The sequence below is a fragment of the Cricetulus griseus genome, chromosome 5, assembly GCF_003668045.3.
Source record: "Cricetulus griseus strain 17A/GY chromosome 5, alternate assembly CriGri-PICRH-1.0, whole genome shotgun sequence".
Classification (NCBI taxonomy): Eukaryota; Metazoa; Chordata; class Mammalia; order Rodentia; family Cricetidae; genus Cricetulus; species Cricetulus griseus.
The window spans coordinates 130,446,730-130,467,367 of NC_048598.1; the positions used below are offsets into that span (position 1 = coordinate 130,446,730).

Here is a 20,638-nt window from a genome sequence, read left to right on the forward strand (position 1 = left end):
CAACAAATAATAAATAATGGGGCAGCCATTGGCCAACCAATTCAATTCAGGAGCTGGCCCAGGCCACATTCCCACAAGTGTTACCAGAGCATCTGATGAAAAGTGGCGAGCTACTTGCCAGTCTTTCTCCATCTCTGCTGGGTGGTTAAAGGCACAGTGCGCATGGTAGAGGACCCATGCCGTACTGGCCTTCACCTTTGGGTAGCTCCGGACCAATATGCGGTCCTTAGAGCCTCGGGCCTCTAGGCTTAGCCTGACAAAAGAAGAAAAATCCGGGAAAATATACACAGCTTTCACCATCACTAGTCTTTCTCTCTTTCCCACAAGCAAAGACAGTTTTGTCTTTTGAATTCATATTTTCTCCAAGTTCCCATTGAAGAGTTTGGCGGTCATGGCTTTGGAGCAGAAGCTGGGGGCTTACATCGCCATCACAGGCATCACAGGAGAGAGCTCTTTCCCAAGCTCTGTAACAAAGGCAGGGGGCACCTGTTTACTTCAGCACTTCCTGAAGGTCCTACCCATCAATACAGTTGCACTGGGAATTAAGTCTCAACGTGGAGGGACACAGCATTCAAAGCACAGCAGATATCAGATAGTGGGTCCTATCATCCTATTATGTACAAAAATATCAGAAAATTTCTTGGCAGGTTTAGAAAGTATAGCGGCTAAGAAATTTTGGAACCTAAGTCTTACTGTTTGGAAAATGAGTTGTGTGTGAAGATAGGTTTCACGTTATGAACCCTAAACCATAAAACTCCGAAAAACCACATATTTGGAAGGAAAGACCACTCAAAGTCATTCCAGAGAGATCCAAGCCCAGAGGAATGGATGAGCTTGGGGTCCAGCTAGTACCAGTCACCTCTGCTTGTTCAAATGCATTCTTACGAAGAGCTGTGTAGAACAGACTGGTGTCAAGGAGGATACTGTAATTCATGTGTTGTTTTTTATTTTATTTTTTTATTTACTGAGCACCTATCGCTCAGGGCAGACACTGGGAGAACAAAGAAGAATGAGAGTCAAGCCTTGCCCTTAGGGGACGTCCATTCTCCTCTGAAAAGGGAAATTACAAATGAAATGAATGCTTAAAAACATTACAAGCTCAAAAGCTCCAACTGACTCGAAGATTTGGAGGAGGTGGTATGAGCCTGGTTGAGTGATTAGCAGTCCAGGTATCGGGTAGAATCCGGGCAGACAAACCATCTAACAGTGTGTCTCTCAACTACTTGTGCCTCTCTAGGCTGCCGCTCACAACCTTTTGGGATGGGAGATAGAGGGGAACGGAAAACGAAACCAGTTGGTTGTCTTAAAGTAGAGGACGCCTAAAATGTCTGGACATAAAATGCAAGGCAGGATCGAGCCGTCTGCTAGAGCTAACGTTGGTTTATCCGGCACGTGGGTGATCGCACCCGCTCCCTCTCCCTGCGCCCTGAGTAGAGCCTTTCCCCAGCCCCAGTGTCTGCAAATTCAGCTCCTTCAGTCCCGGACCATGGTTCCAGCTTCGTGAGGCCAGAGGCCCAGGCCGGGGCAGCTCAGCTCAGGCCTCCCTCGCCGCAGCCTCTGGAGCAGCTGGCAGGGGCTTGCAGGAAGGCCGGGCGTCCGCGCGCCCCGGGAGCGCAGTGCAGTGCAGCGCAGTCCAGGGCACTTGGTAGGACGCGCGCCTGCGCGGGCCGCGGCGGGCCTTCGAGCCTCTGCTGTCACCTGGGTTTGGTTTAACCCGGTCTCCAAGTTTGGGGAGGGCTCTGTCTCCGAGCTCGCCGAGCGCGGCAAGAGTGGCTCGAGGCCTCTATCCCGGAGAGCTCCCCGGGGCGCCGTGCGCAAAAGGTGGGTGCACGGAGTGGAGTCTCCTCCCAGACTGGCAGGCCGAGCCCAGAGGAAAGACCGGGCCGCCCCGTCGCGGGAACCGAGGCGTCCGCCGCCCGCCGAGGCCCAGCAGGCCCACGGGGGGCTTCGCGGCCGCGCGCTGAGCTCCGGGGGACGCGCCCGGCCCAGCGCGCGGACAATGACCCAGGCTCCCCTCGCCGCCGCCCCCTCGCAGCCCGCGGGCAAACCCATTAGCCATTCAGGCCGACAAAGCCCCGCGGCCAGCGCTTTGTCCCGCGGGGCCCGGGCCGCTGTCATTAGCCCTGATTACGCTGAGCCGCCTGACAGCCCCGCGGGCCGCCCCGCGGACCCCCGGTCTCCGCCGCCCGCCTCACAATGGGAGCGGAAATCGGCCGCGCTGGGGTCCCGGCTGAATAGAGTGAGAAGCTGCGGCTCCCCTCCGCCCGCCCCATTCACCCGCTCTTCGGATACAATATTTTCTTCCTTTTTGTGGAAATTGGAGAGAGAGAACGAGGTCAGGGAAGACTTTGCAGGAGCTCTTTGCCTGTCATTTGTTTAATGTAAACAAAGAGCAAGCCCTCCCCCCACCCCAGCCTGGGCTTCCCTCCCCTCCCCTCTTCCTCCGGATTTTTATAAACAAACTGGTGTGGGGAGTGAGGGGGAGCGCGGGGGTGGCCGCGGACTAGGTGATTCTGGGGAGATACGGAGTTCAGAGGACCTTGGGGAGCTTTTTGGATGGAACTCCGGGTGGTTGGAGAACCCAAGGAAGAGCTGAGTTGAGACTGAGGTAAATCCTGGATTTGGTCAGGTCTGTTGAAATGTAAAAAGGCTTCTCTCCTCCGTGCTGGACTAATTGCTTTTGCGGAAACTGTGACAGAATTGAAGAAAGGAAACGAGGTGCTGTATGTATGGACAGTCCCCTCAATTCAGAACCTTTACGGAGGGAGCCTTTCTGCTGCCTGGAATGTAACGCTCTCTAGGCCAGCATGAAATTGATTAAAATAATTTTTAAAGAAAATCCTTACAATACACGTTTATGGGCGGATAAGTCTCTGTGTGAGGATCTGAACCAATTCCAACCTGGAGTCATTCGAAGAATTAATTAACCATAAATTAATTGTCACCAGATTTCAGGTAAACATACAAAAACATCCTTCAGACAATGTTACCACCCTAAGACTCCAACATGAAATTAGATGAATAAATCTCCACGTTATTGAAACATCATGGCTACTTTAAATGTAATTCTTAGACAGCTTGTTAATTCAGGTAAACAGTATATCTTCTATTTAAAAGCCTTCACCAAAAACAGATGGGGGGGGGGGAATCTGTCATTGTTAGGCCTTCTAGTTTTCTGCAAATATCATTAAAAATTATTTTGTACAGAGAAAGCTTAGTTCCTCCAAGTATTCCACTATTTTCTGAAGAGCACAGAGTGGATGTTTTCGGGCATTATTTGTACTAGCAAGTTGGTTGGTTTTTTTAGGAGCTCAAATACTTTTACATCATTTTACCAACTAGCTCCCCCACACACCACATATACACCTGAGTCCATAAAAATAAGAGATAAAATTTGTCAATAAATTCTCCAAGTGCTGACTCTGGATCACCCCATAGCTGCTACAAGGTGGAGCTGGATAAGACTGAGAGCCGTGGATTGAAGAGCAGTCTTGCTGGATTGATTCTAGACTAGGGTGAGGCAAGAGAACCTAGGGTGTAATTTGTTGTTGCTTTTGAAACAGTCTCCCTGTGTAGCCACACCTGGTCTGGAACTCACTATGTAGACCAGGCTGACCTCAAGTCTGCAGCCTCTGCCACATGAGTGCTGGGATTAGAGTCAATACCAACAACAGCCACGCTGCAAAATTAAGGAGACAATTTCAGGTAGCTAGCACTTTTCACTAACATGACCTAGAGAACGAACACTCTTGGTGACCCCCCCCCCCCCCCGCTTCGTTTCTGGAGCTCCAGACTGTCCCTTGGCATCCAAAGAACTACCAGAGGCTTTAGGAATCAAACGAGGGAGCTTTGCCATGGAAATCTTTCATGGGCCACAGAAGGGCATTTGTTTGATTTGGGAATTATCTATTTGATCACAAAAGGATCCTAAACCTGTCCATCCAATGCCCTTTTGCTGTGAGTTTCACTTTTCAAGAATTTTATGAATAAAGAACACTGTACATTTTACAAAGCCCAAAGTAGCCAAATTATAGAAATAAAAATCAGCACTTACTCATGTCCTGGGCTTCCAATTGCCTTTTGATCACCGCCTATTGTCTTTCTCAATTTCTGTTTTCATGTGTTTGGTACTTTAGCATGTTTTGCCTTCAGAAATGTTAGCAGGTATCTGACCCAAGGGGCACCTTCTAAGAACAGAGGGGTGAATTAAAAGGCCCCCAACTGAGTGAGAAGTCCAGCCCAAGATAAATGTCAAATTTTGTAATATGAAATCCATTTCACTAGGGAAAAACAAAATCTTAGATAATTTGTATATCATTTGTTTTCTTAGCAAAAAATGGTAGATTTTGTGTAAGTGAACGTGGTTTTTGTGTGTATGCAGGAAGAACAATTGCATGCTAAGTATATTTTATATTTGAACTGAGTCTAGTCTCAAGACAATGACGTTCTTGATAAATTGTTGTATATTGAATGTGGGGCATTGATTTAGGAAATACCTGTCATTTCTCTGTAGTCTTGCCTTATGATCAATATATAACCTAATTGCTTACTGTCTCCTATCTTAGTATTTTTCTTGTTGAAAATCATGTACTTGTCTAAAACCCACTTCTGAAGCAGAAAGTGGTCTAGGTACTGGCAACCTCTTCTATTTTTTTCTCAATAAAAGCTCAATTCTACATGCACTATATGCTTACTGTGAATGATTGTTGAGTGCCCACTGCTTCCGAATGCAAGGGGCCCTCAATGAAATAAAAACACGTTTTTATTATTATAAAGTTGCCGTGTCTTTGCATTTTTGTAAAACAGGATTCATTACCTGAGTCTAGAATTTGTCTTCCCAAATTGCTCTTGAAAATCGCTAACGCCTCATAAGAATGATTAGGTGGACAAACCTTTATCGCCTTTGTGGTGAATATAAGGTGCTTCCATAGATGGCACGCTTGTGTTCCAAATCCTAGGTTTAATGTGGTAATGTGTATGTGTTTATGTGTACATATATGTATATGTATACATACATATATATACACACAATTCAATGTGGCAGGAAGTTAGTGATCTATCAGTGGCAGTTTAAAAATACATACTGAGAGATATCAAAGGTTAGAGAGAAGTTGGTGAGACTATTTGGGTAAGATTTCAGCCTTCATACCTGGTAAAGGGAATAAGAGTGATTTTTTTTTTAAAATCTGAGATAGGTGCTCCCTTAATTAAGAAAGGTTACCCACCTGGTTGTTTTATTATTTGGCTTCTCCACACAGAATGAGATGAGCTTGCTCATTTAGAATAGCAAATTCCCCAAGCTACAGAGAAACCTATTATGGAAGTCTTTTAAATAAGTAAATAAACAGCATATATATGTTTTGTTTTGTTTAAAAAAAAACCTTCAAAGCAAAAGTTATACATATATAACAGTGTCCTTTCGACATGAAATACCCACAAGAGATTGGAGGGCAGACGCTCCGTCCCAAAGCGGTCTCTGCAGCCAGATCCTTCAGAAAAAGCAAAGCGAAGAGAAGTGGCGTTGAGTCAGGCCTCACCGCGGGCCCTGAGTCGCGATGGAAGAGGGCTACTAGAGCCGGCTGGCAGTGGAGCAGACAGGGCCACATAGGCCCGCGGGTCCCTGGCCACCGGGCTTCTGCCAGCGCTATATTTGCTAGTCTTACCCTCTCTCCTTTTGTGTACCTCATTTTTACACTGGATTCAGTTTCTAAGCGTGATGAGTGGGCAGCTCAGATGTCGCATTCGCTGTCGCTGGACGTGATGGAGATGGCCGAAGTGGCCGCCTTGCTGGACAGACTAGCAGCCGGACTGGAGGCGACGCCCAACACCTCTGGCGTGCCCTCACCCTCGGAACGTAGCACCCGCCCGGAGCCCTGCGACAGTACCTGCTGCTGGAGTCTACAGGGGAAGGAAGGGACATGGTCACAGCAAGAAACCAAGCCGCTACATAGTCCCCCCCTTTCTCTGACCATCCTCTCCCCCGCTGCGTGTCAAGACTACTCTTTCTCAGACCTTGGTTAGGTGGGGAAGGTGAGGCTACAGGATTTGAACACCGGTGCACAGCCGCCCCTCTGTAGAGCCCTCCAGTTGCCTTACTCTCCTTCATGCCCTTTGTCGGCTCACCATGATTCCTTATTAGCTTCCTCGAATCTTTGTCAGTTGTCACCTACCTTTGTGAGGTTTACTGAGGGATTGTCAGAAAAAGCAAAGCTTAGGCGACATGGGATTCCTTTCCTAGTAGTACATCTGTCCCGGGCTTATGCCTGAGGCGATACCCCTGGAATCTGGTCTATTGCAGCTAAAGTAAAAAACCGCTGCCTGGAGCTTGCTGGAAAGTTTGGGCCTGGAATGCAAGATCCACGCGACGGAGAATGAAAAGCATAGGCCAACTAGCTTGGTGGGTTTGAGACAAGGATGGTCCGTTTGAGATGGGGAAATACGTCTTTCTGCTTGTTAGACTCTGAGACCCTCAAAACCCAAAACCTTTTCAGAGCATCAGGGAAGGATACTGCCGGCCTTTAAAAATAAAACTAACTAGATAGGATTCACTTGATAAGAGCCTGAGTCCCATGCTAGCAAGAATTAGCTTTGGGCCTCTGGATTTCTAATTGATTCTGGGCTTTTAATCTTTCTCCCCCTCCTGCCCCTACGGTGACACGTTGGTTTGGTGACCCACAGCAGCTGCTACAGTAACCCCAAAGCCCCATGAACCAGAAAGATGGTAGGGAACCAGGAGCCTGCACTGGAATCCAGAATACAGTGGTCTCATAAACTCAAGACAGAGGGAACCCCCAACTCCCACTGAATCCAGGCACCAGGTAAGGGCACCGCCCCGAATGTCTCTTCCTGCCCCATCCGCGTGAGCACCAAGCCTGGAGGTCTCTGGGTACTACTGACCTGTTTTTGGCTGCCGCCGCCCGGTCTCTTTGTCGGCGGTTTTTAAACCAGTTGCCCACCTGCGTGGGGGTCAGTCCAGTTGCCTGGGCGAGCTCGCGCTTTTTGCTAGGGTTGGGATATGGGTCCTGAAGGTACCACTCTCGAAGCAGGTGCCGCGTGCGCTCCTTAAAGCAGTGCGTCTTCTGTTCACCATCCCAAATGGTCCTCGGCAGCGGGAACTTCTTCCTTACCCGGTACTTGTCTACCGGCCCCAGGGGCCGGCCACGTAGCTTCTCTGCCTCCTGGTAATGCGCTTCAAGCCAAAGTGCCTGTAGCTTGGCATGCGATTCCTTAGTAAACTTATGATTTTCCAGGATATGGTAGAGCTCGCGGTAGTTGCCACCGTGGAAGGCCACGATGGCTCTCGCGCGCAGCACCGACTCATTCTTGTTGAGAGCCTCACAGGCCGCCGGGGCCACGGGCAGCGACCACAGGAAGCGACCCAGGCGCTCCACATCGCCGCTTTCCTCCAGGGTTTCGCATACCCCGGCCACTTGCTGGGGGCTGAAATTCAAGATGGGCAGCTGGAACATCGAGGCTGCGCGGACGCCCGGAGCAGGACAGGCAGCAGATGCCCGCAGGCCGACCGGGGTGCGGCTAGGGCTACAGAGCCAGGGGTGGGGGCGAGTCTTCCCGCCTGGAAAGAGCTGTTGGGTTGGGTTCGGCTGCGCTTGCTCCGCTTGGGCACGCCAGTCAGCTAGCCCGCGCAGCTACTGGGGTGGGCGGATTGGAGACGTGGGCGCCATGGAGACCCCCTGTCAGTCACTGGGCAGCTCTGCCAATCAAGGCAGCCACTAGCGCGCCCCGGCCATTTCAGCACCTCCCCAGACTCGACAGCGCCCGCGGTTTGCCCGGAGACTGCTCAGGGTTTTACAGAACCCGAAGGATGAAAAAGAGGTAGGAGTGGCTGGAACACACGCGAAAAATCAGCGTCTCACCCTCCCGGCTCCTCCTCCCCGGCTCCTCCCTCTTGTTTTCCCACCAGAGAAGCAGGATGCTGCAGGAATTCACTTTGGGGGCGACTCAATGCCTGGGTCGAAAAGACTTCCGAGGACAAAGAGGACTGGGAAAAAGAAATCATAGCAAAGCAGCTACCCCCCCGGGGGGGGATGGAGGGACAGGGAGGGAAGCGTATCTTCATTTTTTTTTTTCCAGGCACCAATTCCTGTCTGTCTCCTGCTTACCCCTTTCCAGCTGCAAAAGCAGCTGCGCGGGAAAGCAAGCCTAGAACAGAAGGAACAGGACCAGAGATCTGTAGAAGAGGTCAGTTTGGACTCTAACTTCATTCCCTTCAAAGGCTTCCTGACACACACTTGATAACTAGGGCGCTAACCACGGAGTCTAACACCAAGGAAGGCGGGCTGTAGGGGCTTCTGACCCAAATAAAGTTGTTATATACTTCATAGTTCTCCTCTCCAGTTCAGTGGACTTGAACAAACGTGCAGCAGCCACATCTAGGGTGAGAAGTCATCCGTAGGTCAGGACAGCAAGTTAAAAGCCTACTTCAAAGATCTTTTAAAAACGTAGGTATTTTGTTGTCTCATGGCAGGCTGATTTTGCCTCTGCCCAGCGTTAGAATACACAGCTCCTGGGGTGGAGGCAGAAATCTTGGCTTTTCAGATCAGAAGCAGTTCAGTGACAGCAAAATAGAGGGGGGCGGAGTTCTACTGTACCCTGTGTGTGAAGGTGGCAAGGTAGAGCTGTGTGAGCCGCGGGGCACTGACCCCTCCCGCAGAGAGGATGGGCCTTTTTGGCACCCTGCCTTCTGGCCAATAGATTGAATTGGCAACATTTATTGATTCCCAATTGACATCCACATCATACCGATTTCTGCGGCTTCCGTCAAGGAAACCAAGATCTCATGTGGGCCTTTGATGAGGCTTATTTGGTAGAAAGGAAATACTGGGGAAAGTGTCCCAAAGAAATCAGAGGACAAAGTTCACCCTCCCTCCTCCCCGCCTCGACCTGTACTGGGCCTGGCTGTTTTTTCTTTAGTATCAAGCACACAAAGTGTGCGGCGTGTACGGACCGAGTACATCAGAAGGCAGATAGATAGCGCAGATGGTTGGATGTGTCGGGTCAGATCACAGCACGCCTGAGTGCAGGGTAAAGCTCGTTCTGACGGAAAACCCTGATATTATTTTCACAGATCTTCACAGTTCACTCGGAAAAAAAAGTAGCACAGGGGAAGGGACGGGAAAGGCCCTGCAACCATTTACATCATTTCTGTGAGATTGCCAGCCGCCTCAACAGTGAGGCTTCCTATCTAAAGAGCTCATTTTCTTGAAGTGCGACAGGGTAGGGGCAAAATAAAGAGGGTGATGAGGCTAGTGACGAAGCACAAATCTTCTCTGCCTCGGAGCGACTTCCGAATCAGCCCCAAGGTCAAATTTTAGTGAGAAACGTTGCACACAGGGGTCCTAGAACCCTCGAGGAGAAGGAGAATCCGCGGTGCAGAAAACCCCCAGGGACCTTGAGGACAAAGCAAGAGATCTAGCAGGACTACGGAAAAACAGCAGCTTCCCCCTCTGAACAGGGAAGGAAAACCATGCTCGAACCAGTCTGCACGGCTTTTTCTCTTTTCTCAAGGCGGCAGAATGCCTTCACCTCCCCTGTATTCTTGGAAACTAGTCTGAGGTTCTACCTGGACCTACAGCCACTCCCAGGCCCAGTGCAGGCCGGTGGTGCCTCAGGCCACCGTCTGTCCCCCAGGACTCTTTGGCAGTGCACAAAATAAAAAAGAGTAGGTTGACGGGCAGGGAAAAGACACGGACTGTCCTTTTGCCTTTAACCTTTGTTAGAAATTGGTTTTAATTTTTTGAGTCAAGATGCCCCATCTGGGAAATGCTAATATTTATCCCATTGCCCACTTCTTGAACAACAGCTCCATAAATATGAGATAAAATGATAATTTTGCCTTTGCATGTTCGGGGTCCCATCGGGAAGTTGGGGCTCAGAAGATGCAGTCAGAATTTGGCAGGTGCTGGCTTACCCACCGGTTGGAGGTTAAGCTCTGGGATGGGAGATTAGATCTTCTGCCAGGGACTTAATTTTGTTAACTCAAAAGAAACAAACGGCCTCTTGGAATCGCCTTTGTTCACCTGGAGAAAAACTGGAAGAGATGAGTGGGCCAAGTCCCCATCAAAACAAAGGCGAGGCGGGGGCATGTTTCGTGGACTTCTTAGAAATTACTCAGTTGTGCAAAACGCAGCTCTCACCCCACCCGCAAGCGCTCATAGCCAGCGTTTGCCAGGCAGAAAGCAGTACCTTCGGGTTGGTGTTTCTTAATTTTAAGAAAAGAAAGGCGTTAAAACAAAAAACTAACGTGGGAGCAGTTGTGACAATCCTTTTTAGTGATGCCACCCCCCCACTCCCCCACTTCATTATCTAATTTTACCTTTTCAGCACTCCGATGACCTCGAGCCTGTTAGGGTGTCTTCTGCCCCACGCTTCACAGGGAGATCAGCGCTTAATTCTGGCCAAGAATTCAGAGATGTTGATTCTGCTGTCAATTTTAGTTTGGGGGCAGAATGTGGAGAATCCTATGTAGAGGTAAAGCTCCAGGGCAGATAACTGTTCAGATTAAGATAGGACCACGCTTCTGTGTACATGAGGCTTGCCAAGGCTCTGCACTTACCTTTTTTTTTGGTTTTGTTTTGTTTTTTTGTTTGTTTGTTTTTTCCCTTTCTAAGGTAGAAAGGCAGATAGATGCTCACCAGTAGCTCACACTGACACAGGAGAGTGGAGCTTACAAGTCAATACACTTTTTTTTTTTATTGAGTTCCAATCTTAGCTTTTCTTTGCCTGCTCTTAACTGTTCTTAACTGCAATGCCTGAAAAAATAATGGTGTGTCCCCCCACCCCAGCTCGCCACATTCTGAATAGTCAGGGGCTTTAAGAATGTAGTAATTGAATCTATCTGAATTCCTTAATAAAGGCGCTGTGCTGCATGTGAGAGTCAGAGGCTGGAAGACAATGAGGCCCCAGTCTTTTGTGTGTCCGTTTGGACTTTTGGAGATTTTGTCTTCCCTTTCCCTTTCAAAGCCTGATGTTGACGATAAAAGCTGTTGGGTTTTTTGTTTGTTTGTTTGTTTGCTTTGTTTTTTAATCCTTCATACCTCTAACTCAAATTTTTATTTTAATGTAATTACTTAAAATATCTCACTTATAGCAAAACTTCTATAAAGTGTCAAAATGTATTTTGTAGTCTTTTAAATGGCAGTAGGAAAATCTCATAACTTTCATTTATTCTTTAACTTAATTCTGATTTCCTGTGAGACTTCAACATACAGGTGCATTTTTGTTGATGTCTTTGGTGGTCCAGATCTTCAAATTGTGGAATGAATTCTAGATCATATTTTAATGTACACACACTGTCCTAAAACAAAAACAACACCTCCCAAGGTAGGTTGTTGCTGTTATTTCCCACACATTTTGGCATCTCTAAGATGCACCTTGTAACAAAGAGCAGAGAGATCCCTTTATTGCCTACTCTTGAGAACAAACAAACGCTCCCTTAGAAGTGCTTGATAGCTGTCCTAGCACTGTAAAGTTAACTCGATGCAAGAGAAATATCACAATGTTGTCGATCTAAATTTAAGAGATGGACGCTTGTTATTATATCATTATTACTCACCAGCTGTTGTTTAAATGGCATTTAAAATGATGCAAAATTGCTTATGTCTTTAAGTAGAGAAAAGTAGAGAAAATGTGCTATTTTTAAAGTAGTGAGTTAGTAATCTTTTTTTAAAAATGTGTGGCCCATCCAACTGCATCTTAAGTTCTCATCTGAGGTGGATTCAAGACCTTTGGGTGAGAATTTGAATCTAAGTAGAAAATTATATTGCGAGCTATTGCCCCCCCCATAATATAAACTATGGTCTTAGATGTACATTTCTCTCTCCTGCGTCTTTAAGGCAGGCCTCCAAGTGCTCAGGGATAACCACACAATCTGATTGCTTATGTAGGGCTATGCATCAATGAATCTGAAGGATTAATGCTTAGCTATGTGACCGGCCTATGACTTACAAACACATTATCGTCAGTAATAAAACATTAATTGATTGACTAAATGATTAATTCATAGTTCTCGACTGAAACATTATTTGCTCCTCCTGGTATAATTTAACGTTATATTTAACATTTCCCTAATTGTCATTAGCATCATTTCTTTTCCTCACCATTTTCAAAACCAAGATAAAAGAATATTTCTAAAATACCCATCAGGGAAATTGAAGTGGCTCATTGGATAAAGGTTTTTGCCACCAAGTTTGACAACCTGAGTTAGATCCCCAGATCTACATGGTAAAAGGAGAGAACCAGTTCCTACAGGTTGTCCTCTGACCTCTGAATGTGTGCTGTGATAAACACACACACACACACACACACACACACACACACACACACACCATTAATAAATAATTTAACTTCTCTGAGTTGATCTCCTTGGTTAGCAGAAAACAGCTTTTGAAAATTGCATTACATAATAAATAAATATAACAATATAAATAATGTAAATATTAGAATATATATCACACACACACACACACACACACACACACACACACACACACACACAATATATATATATATATATATATATATATATATATATCACCTTACCTCCAAAGTAGCCATTTTCAGCTGAGGGCAATTTTACCATTCCCTTCCCCTACTTGCAGGAGACATTTGGCAATACCCAAAGACATTTTTGATTGTTAAAATTGCCATTTAGTGACTGAGCTGGAGGTTCTAACATTTTAATATTTGGGCAGAGCAACCCCTGACAATAAACACCAATAGCATTCCTGCTAAGAACTCTATTATAAAAGGATTTCTACTTGCCCCAGAGGTAAACTGTTTGAAAAGGAATCAGTACAATTTTTTTTAAGATTTATTTATTTTATTTATTTGCATGAATGTTTTGCCTGTGTGTATGTCTGTGCACCAAGTGTGTGTCTTGTTCCTGGACATGTCAGAAAAGAATGTTGGATCACCTGGAACTGGAGTTATCAATGGGTATCAATCATCATATGGGTGCCAGAAGCTGAACTTGGGTCCTCTGCAAAAGCAACAAGTATACTTAACCCCTGAGCCATCTCTCCAGGCTTGGACTCAGTATGCTTTGACTTTAAATTTGTTTGTAGACCACATTAATAAAATCAGTTCTTGGGACCTATTGTTTTTCTTAAAATTTACTGTAGTTAGTATCAGTAGTTATATTGGTAAGCCAAACCCTGAGAACAGGATGGGGATTTTCTTTTTAACACGATAGAGTGATGGATTTATGGAGAATTGTTAGGACAGACTACGATGGTCATTAGTTTCCCTTCATTTTACAGAGACCAAAGATTACCCACATTATGCATCCATTTAGTGGCAGGCAGAGGAATAAAACATATTCAAATTACTATCCATTGCACACCTTGCTTTCCCCACTCAGGGGAGACGGTTTAATTCTAGCAGAATTGGGGCAGAAGGTCTGAACACACACAGGTATTTACTGACCCTCCACATGTATAGGTTTGTACTGTTTCATGCAGCTATGACTTCAGCATTTGGAACCCTCTAGTGCAAGGGGCTCAGGGAGATTTAAACTGTCTTGGATGTAATCCTTGCAAACCCCAAAGAGTCCCTGAATCAAAATGTGGCTTTGGGACTGCATTGTCTTCTTTGGAAAAGGGGAACTGCTGGAGTCCGGGGCTGGCACTATTGAAGAGTCTTCCCTGAGTCAGCACACTGTCCACTGACAGGAAAAGGGAACTGAATGTGGCCTCAGGGGAAAGGGGATTGGACTTGAGGTGCTGTAAGGCTGGGTTTAGGTGAAAAAACTCTGAAATCTTTTGTCAGGTCTTTCAAAAGAATAGCAGTGATGCTCACAAGCACTACTATAATTAACAAGCTGTCAACATTTTCTATTACGTCTACAGAAGTCGATTACAGACCTCAGAATTGTGATAAATGTTTCTTTAGGTCTGAAATGTTAGCCTTCATCTTCTTTTCAGCCTAGGGGCAATTTTTGAAACCAATTTTGTTTCAATCATTTTGGATCAGTTGTGTGGCAATTTTGGAAGTGCAGATGCTTCAGGCCCACCTATTGAAATAAAGATTTTTAAATGGAAACCCAGAGAGGAGGCTGCTTAAGCCCCAGTAGGACCAGCTGCAAAGCTCTGGCAGGGAATTATATAGGCAGACAGGGGGAACGAAAATGCAAAAAATAAAGGATGGAGAAATGTGTGTATGTGTTTCTTTAACAGCAGATTTTTCCCCTTCGTGTCCTTCTGACTGCAAGATTTTAAACCGTCCTCTTTTTCTGTTTTGAAAAACAATAAGAAAATTTACTAAAACAGTTATTAACACTGGGGCTGAACTGAGTTTCAGAAATTTTCATATTTATTTTTATTCTTCCTTTAGTAAATTCTTCTATATCTTTTCTTTCTTTAGTTTTTCAAACCTACATCAATCCTTTTTGTGCTCCTCTGTCACCTTGTTTCTTGATGAGTGCTAATTATTCTCAATCATGCCCTGCTTTCTCTTTTTTCTACTTGGTCTGATCCGTGACTCCTTCTGACTGTCCCCTAGGCTCCATTGCTGAGTAGACTAAACTTAAACTGTAGACAAAGACAAAATACTCCCTCCTGAAAGAAGATGGCATGGAGGAGTGAGTCTCAAAGATGCAGAACAGAGTCACTATAATGAGGTCTCAGGGGAATGGTGCTTCTCACACTAAAATTTACAGAAGCCATGAAGTAGTAGGTGCAGTGGGGGCATTAGATATTTTAAGTTGATCCCATTGCACTAACCACATGTTTTGGGGGCCCCGTTTTCTCATCTAACAAATGCAGTAATCCTTAGATGGTAAGTACAAGGATTAAATGAGATATGAATGCCTATCCTTTGCACAATGCCTGACATAATGCATCTCAACAAGAATTAGTTCCCCTTTGTGACCAATCATTGACTTAATCTAGCAACTGGGCCTCAAGTATTGTCTACATGATGTATCGCTTTCCACGTTGTTCTTGATTTCACCACTCTTTGGTGTTGTCTTTGGGTCCCTAGAAACGTTCTCTGATTTTTTTTAAACATTTATTTACTTTATTTTATATATATGAATACTTTGCCTACATGTAAGTATGTCTACCACATTCATGCCTGGTGTCTACAGAGTTTCAGAAGAAGGTGTTAGATGCCCTGGAACTGGAGTTACAGATGGTTTTGAGTCCCTGTGTGAGTGTTGGGAATTGAACACAGGTCTGATGCAAAAAATGCTCTTAACCACTGAGCCATCTTTTTCAGCCCCTGGAAATGTTCAAAACAGTAGGTTTTTCTGAGGTACACTTTCCTATTTCTTGTTGTTGCAATAAACCAATCTAAAATATTCAAAATAGCTTACATGAATTTCCTTAGAGCTTTACTATGGTTGTTTCCTGTGACTGGTGTAACAGTGAGCCTCAAAGCTGTGTGGTGACAGAAAAACAGAAATGTGTTCTCTCACAGGTCCAAGGGCCACATGTGATGGTAATGTTGGTAGAGCCATGCTCTTTCTAGAGGGTCTAGGGAAGAATGCCTCTTCTCTGCTGGTATTTCTTCCTGTGTAACTGCTTCTCTCTAGACTGTGCTCTGACCTTTCACACATCATTGTGTGTGTGTGTGTGTATGTGTGTGTGTGTGTGTGTGTGTGTGAGAGAGAGAGAGAGAGAGAGAGAGAGAGAGAGAGAGAGAGAGAGAGAGAGAGAGAGAGCTCTGCCCATATTTTATAAGGAGCCAGAAGATTGTATTAGGGACCATCTGGGTAATCAAGGGTGTTTCTCCTCATAAGATCTTTAACTTAATCACTTGTCTTACTACATAAAGTCAGATTCACAGATTCTGGGGATTAGGAAGTGAATTTATCTTTGGCAATCTTCTTTCTTCCAGCATACACACCATTTTTAGATGACAATATATGCAGTTGATCTCTATTAATATATCACCAAGGAGTCCGAAGAAGCTTAGGACAGAATTTTGAGTTAGCTCTTCAATATAATTTATGTCACTTAATATATAGCTGTGAGCTGCTTCTTTGGGTTTGGTGAAATCCCCCAACAGTTGTAATTCTGTTATGTTAATCAGTCTTTTCTTTCCCCTCTTATTAGAGGGATGAAGACTATTATTCAAGCAAAAACTCTCCTATTAGGATCTCACCATATGGAAAACAACCAGATGTCAAAAAAAATGCATGTCTCAAAACTGTGGACTTGAATCAAAACAATGCCCCTGGGCATGGCTCAAATGATTGAATCCTTTTCCCTTTTACTTTTCCTGGCACATATATGTATATGGCTGCTTGTTTGTATATGTAGCACATGTGTGCAGGTTCCTACAGATGCTGGAAAGGGCAAAAAAATGCTCTGGAACCAGAGTTATAAGTGGTTGTGAGTCACCTGATGTGGGTGCTGGGAAAAAACCCTGAGTCCTCTGCAACAACAACAGCCAGTGTCCTTCACCTCTGGGCCATCTTCACACCCTATTCAAGCATTCCTTTATGCTCACCAGTAAATGGCTGGAGTTTCATTATGTGGGAAAAGCAGAGCTGATAACTGAAATGTATCACTATTTGGGATTCTGCTGGTTGGTTTTGTGCCAACTTGACACAAGTTGGGGCCATTTTAGAGAAGGAAACCTGGATTGAGAGGATGTCTCCATCAGATTGGCTTACAAGGCAAGTCTTCGGGAGATTTTCTTGACTAATGACTGATGAGAGCAGGTCTAGATCATTGTGGCCAGTACCACTCCTAGGAAGGTGGTCCTGAGTTGCATAAGAAAGCAGGCTGGCCAAGCAGTGAAGAGCAAGCCAGTAAGCAACATTCCTCCATGGCTTGTGCTTCAGCTTCTGCCTCCGGTTTCTGACTTGAGTTTCTGCCCCGATTTCCCTTCATGGTGAACTGCAAGCTGTGAGATAAAATAAGCCTTTTCCCCCTCAAGATGCTTATGATCATGGCTCAGATCTTAACAGGCTGTTCTGTGGAGCTTGGAAGATTAGAATGGTTGAGAGCAATGCAGATGGTGGAAGCCTGGCTTGGGAAGTTTCAGAGGGGAGCAAAGACTCTACCAGGATCATTTTTGGGACATTTTGGGTTAAGAATCTGCAGAAGTGAAACGTTTACTGGGACCATCAACACTGATTAGCTGAGGCTGAAAAATAGGTCAATAGGAGGTCAGCATCATTGGTGTGAAATCTTCCAGGAAGTGTTTACTCAGGAATATGGCAAAGAAGCTACGTTACAGAGAAGATAATGTTTGTATTTTAAGCTGGTAGCTGAATCCGATTGGTAATGTTTAAGAGTCTTCCATGTGGAACTGGTTTTGGGTCATGAAGATACAGGATTAGAGGGATCATTTCGGAAAGCAGCTGATACTTTGAGAAGCCAGGAAGGGCCACTAGTAAAGATGCAGCTACAATTGCAGTGGAGACCCAAAGATATTGGAGATACCAGGACTATAGAATGATCACAGGGACACTGACAGGTGTGGAGTGGAATCAACCAGAGCCTATGACTCGAGCTACTATGTATGTCAGAGCTGGAGAAACAGAACTAACTGCCCAATCCCTTAAGAGCCTAGGAGATTGTGAATGAATCTCAGATGCTGGACATTGATCTACTGGATTTGCTTATACTGCTGGATGTTGGTTTTGATTTGATTTGATTCTCCTCTCTTGGAATTAGAAAATATGTAACATATTTTAGGTTTTAAAGGAACTCACAATGAAGAGATATTGGATTTTTAAAAATAATTTGGACTTTTAATATGTTGAATATATTTAAGACTGTAGGACTTTTTAAAATTATACTATGTTTTAGACTGTGATATGAGATCTTTAGAAAAAACAGTAAAGGGAAGGTTATAGTTTAATAGTGTTGCGTTTGTATGCTAAGTTGACAGAGGATCAGTTGTACTGGTTAGTTTTTATTTTTGTTGTTTTTGTATCAGCTTGTTACAAAAGTAATCCTCAATTGAGGAAATGCCTCCATAAGATTGATCTGTAGGCAAATCTATAGGGGCATTTTCTTGAGTAAGGATTCATGTGGACAGATGTGGCCCTCTGGGGAAAGTGCTACCCCTAGCAAGTGGTCCTGGGTTGTAAAAGAAAGCTGGCTAAACAAGCCACAGGAGCAAACTAGTAAGCAGCATTTCTCCATGGCCTCCACCCTTTGCTTCAGTTTTGCCTTCAGGATCCTGCCTTGAGTTTCTGCTCTGACTTCCCGTAGTGATGGAGTGTACACTGTGAGATGAAATAAGCCCCTTCCTCCCCGTGTTGGTAGGTGGAGGTCATCTCGGAGACACTGGATGCCCTTGTTTGTAAGGTACCAACAGAAATGTCTCCCTACAAACTGCTCCTTCACATAGCCTTGAGTCTTCAGAGACTTCACGGCCTTCACTGTGTGAAGGCTAGGCACATTCTTGTCTGCTAGCTTGGGGTATTTGAACATATGGACGTCTTTCTTGCAACCATCACTCCTTCCTTAAAAAGCAGTTCATAGATGGCAATCCAGTTCTTCTTAGGCATCAGCATGGTGTTGGCTTCAGGGTCTGAGATGGAGGCTGGAAAGGAAAGGGCATGCATGGCATAGTGTCTCTACTGGGCCCAAATTTCAAAACTATTAAGATAGGGAAGAGGCATTCCAATCTAAAGCCCAGGAAAATGCAAGCATAATTGATTAAATAGCTATATTTTTGGAGGGAGAGCCTCCTGGAGCTCATGCTGACCTTGAATTCCCTGTGTAGCCAAGGATGACCTTGAATCCCTGTTTCTCTTGCCTTTACCTCCTGAATGCTGAGATTATAAATGTGTGCCACTATGCCCAGTATAGTTAATTTATTTTGAATCTTATAAATAATATGATGGAACAGGTATAAGAAAAATCAGTATTGGGGCTGGAGAGATAGCTCAATAGTTAAGAGCTGCTCTTCCAGAGGTCCTGAGTTCAATTCTCAACAACCATATTGTGGCTCACAACCATCTATAATGGGATCTGATACCCTCTTTAGGAGTGCAGGCATACATTCAGACAGAGCAATCATACAAAAACAAAATAAAAAATCAGTATGTTATTGGATGGAATGGAAAGAATAGGGCAGATCAAAGAGAAAGAGCCTCTCCCAGTTTATTGCAGTGTCCACCCACTGTTGAGTGGTGGGGAAGATAAGAGAAGTAAAATTAGAAAATTGTATGACATAAAGAATACAGTATAGAGGAAGACAGGAAGTTATATAACAGTTATACGAATACTGGAGAATTGAAACTGTGCTGATTGACTATGAAGGATAAGGGCATGAAGTAAGAGTTTATAATGGGCGTCCCTAAGGCTGTAATACTCTAGGTGAGGGTTGAAGGTGTACAGATTATTTAGTGAAGAAAGATGGAGATTTCTAAGCTGAGGACCTATCCAGAAACTAAATTTATGGTGGAAAAGAGTATGTTAAGAACGGAAAGATTTGTAATATGGATACATTGCAAAGAGACAGATGGAGTTACTATAACATGAAGATGATGGAGAGGGTGGGGGAGAGAGAGAGTTCTATAATGGATCCTATAGACCATGGCAAAAGTTTTGCTATTTATTACCGGAGCAAAAGAGGGCCATTTGGTGTGTGTGTGTGTGTGTGTGTGTGTGTGTGTGTGTGTGTGTGTGTGTGTGTGTGTGTGTGTGTTAGAACAGTAAAGATGAAATAAGACAGCTTGCCATGTTGCAACTATGTATATAGGTGTGGAACCCAGGAGATAGGTAACATGGGAAAATTGATACTCTATATGACTATGACTGTTCATTTAATGCTAATTCTTATGTTTGGAGAATTCCTACCATAGTCATTTGGGAGGAAGAAGAAACTGAGCATGTGCAAAAATGCTGGGATGAGACCAGGTCACATGAGGACTCAAGTATGTTTAGTGGAGTCAGTGACTGGGTTGGCTACTTTTATGTCAACTTGACACAAACCATAGCCGCCCCAGAGAAGAAAACTCAGCTGAGAAAGTATCTCCATAAGATCAGGCTGCAGACAGGCCTCTAGGACATTTTCTTAATTAGCGATTGATGAGGGAGGGCCCATCCCATTTTGTGTGGTGCCGTCCCTGGGCTGGTGATCCTGGGTTCTATAAGAAGTCAGGCTCAGCAAGCTATGAGGAGCAAGCCAGTAAGCAGCACCCCTCCATGGCCTCTGCGTCAGCTCCTGCTCAGATTCCTGCCCTGCCTCAGTTCCTGCCTTGGCTTCCCTCAATTGACTGTGATTCAGATATATAAGCCAAATAAGCCATTCTTTTCCCCAAGCTACTTTTGGCCATGGTGTTTTATCACAGCACTAGAAACCTGAACTAAGACAATGATAGAATGACATTTTAGTGTTCAGTAAGAACAAAGTTTATGGAACTGGAAGGTAGATTGGAGTCAGTTGAAATAAGTTAGGAGGAAGACAACATGAGCTTGAACAACTGTTTAAAAATGTGTTGGCTGAAGGTCAAGCAAATTGGCTGTGGAGTAAGTCTCTAGAAATCAATTTGAACATCGATTTGTGTAGAAAACTACCTTCAGGGATGCTCGGGATAAGGTGAAGAGTCTGTTTTAGAACATGTTGAAAGGGCCCAGGGAAGAGTAGCTGATTTTACTCCTTTCCTAGTTTCAAGTGGGCTAGCATGGAGAGAGCCTGTGTTGGGAAGAAG

At 44.9% G+C, this 20,638-nt stretch overlaps 1 protein-coding gene across 1 annotated transcript; it reads right to left on the bottom strand.

Annotated features, from left to right (window-relative positions):
* Positions 1-5,729: 5,729 nt before the first annotated feature.
* On the bottom strand, positions 5,730-7,469 carry Six6 (SIX homeobox 6). The gene is made up of 2 exons (XM_027418653.1): positions 6,898-7,469; positions 5,730-5,898 (listed from the first exon to the last, which is right to left on the bottom strand). Exons 1-2 carry the CDS (start codon positions 7,467-7,469, stop codon positions 5,730-5,732), a joined length of 741 nt encoding a protein of 246 aa, XP_027274454.1.
* Between the last annotated feature and the right edge of the window lie 13,169 nt (positions 7,470-20,638).

What these genes read in the sequence shown, in the direction of transcription:
- Six6 (XM_027418653.1), bottom strand. Translation starts at nt 7,469, where the DNA reads ATGTTCCAGCTGCCCATCTTGAATTTCAGCCCCCAGCAAGTGGCCGGG. An exon ending in GCGGCGGCAGCCAAAAACAG is followed by an intron (nt 5,899 to 6,897) that starts GTCAGTAGTACC and finishes CTTCCCCTGTAG; the next exon opens with ACTCCAGCAGCAGGTACTGT.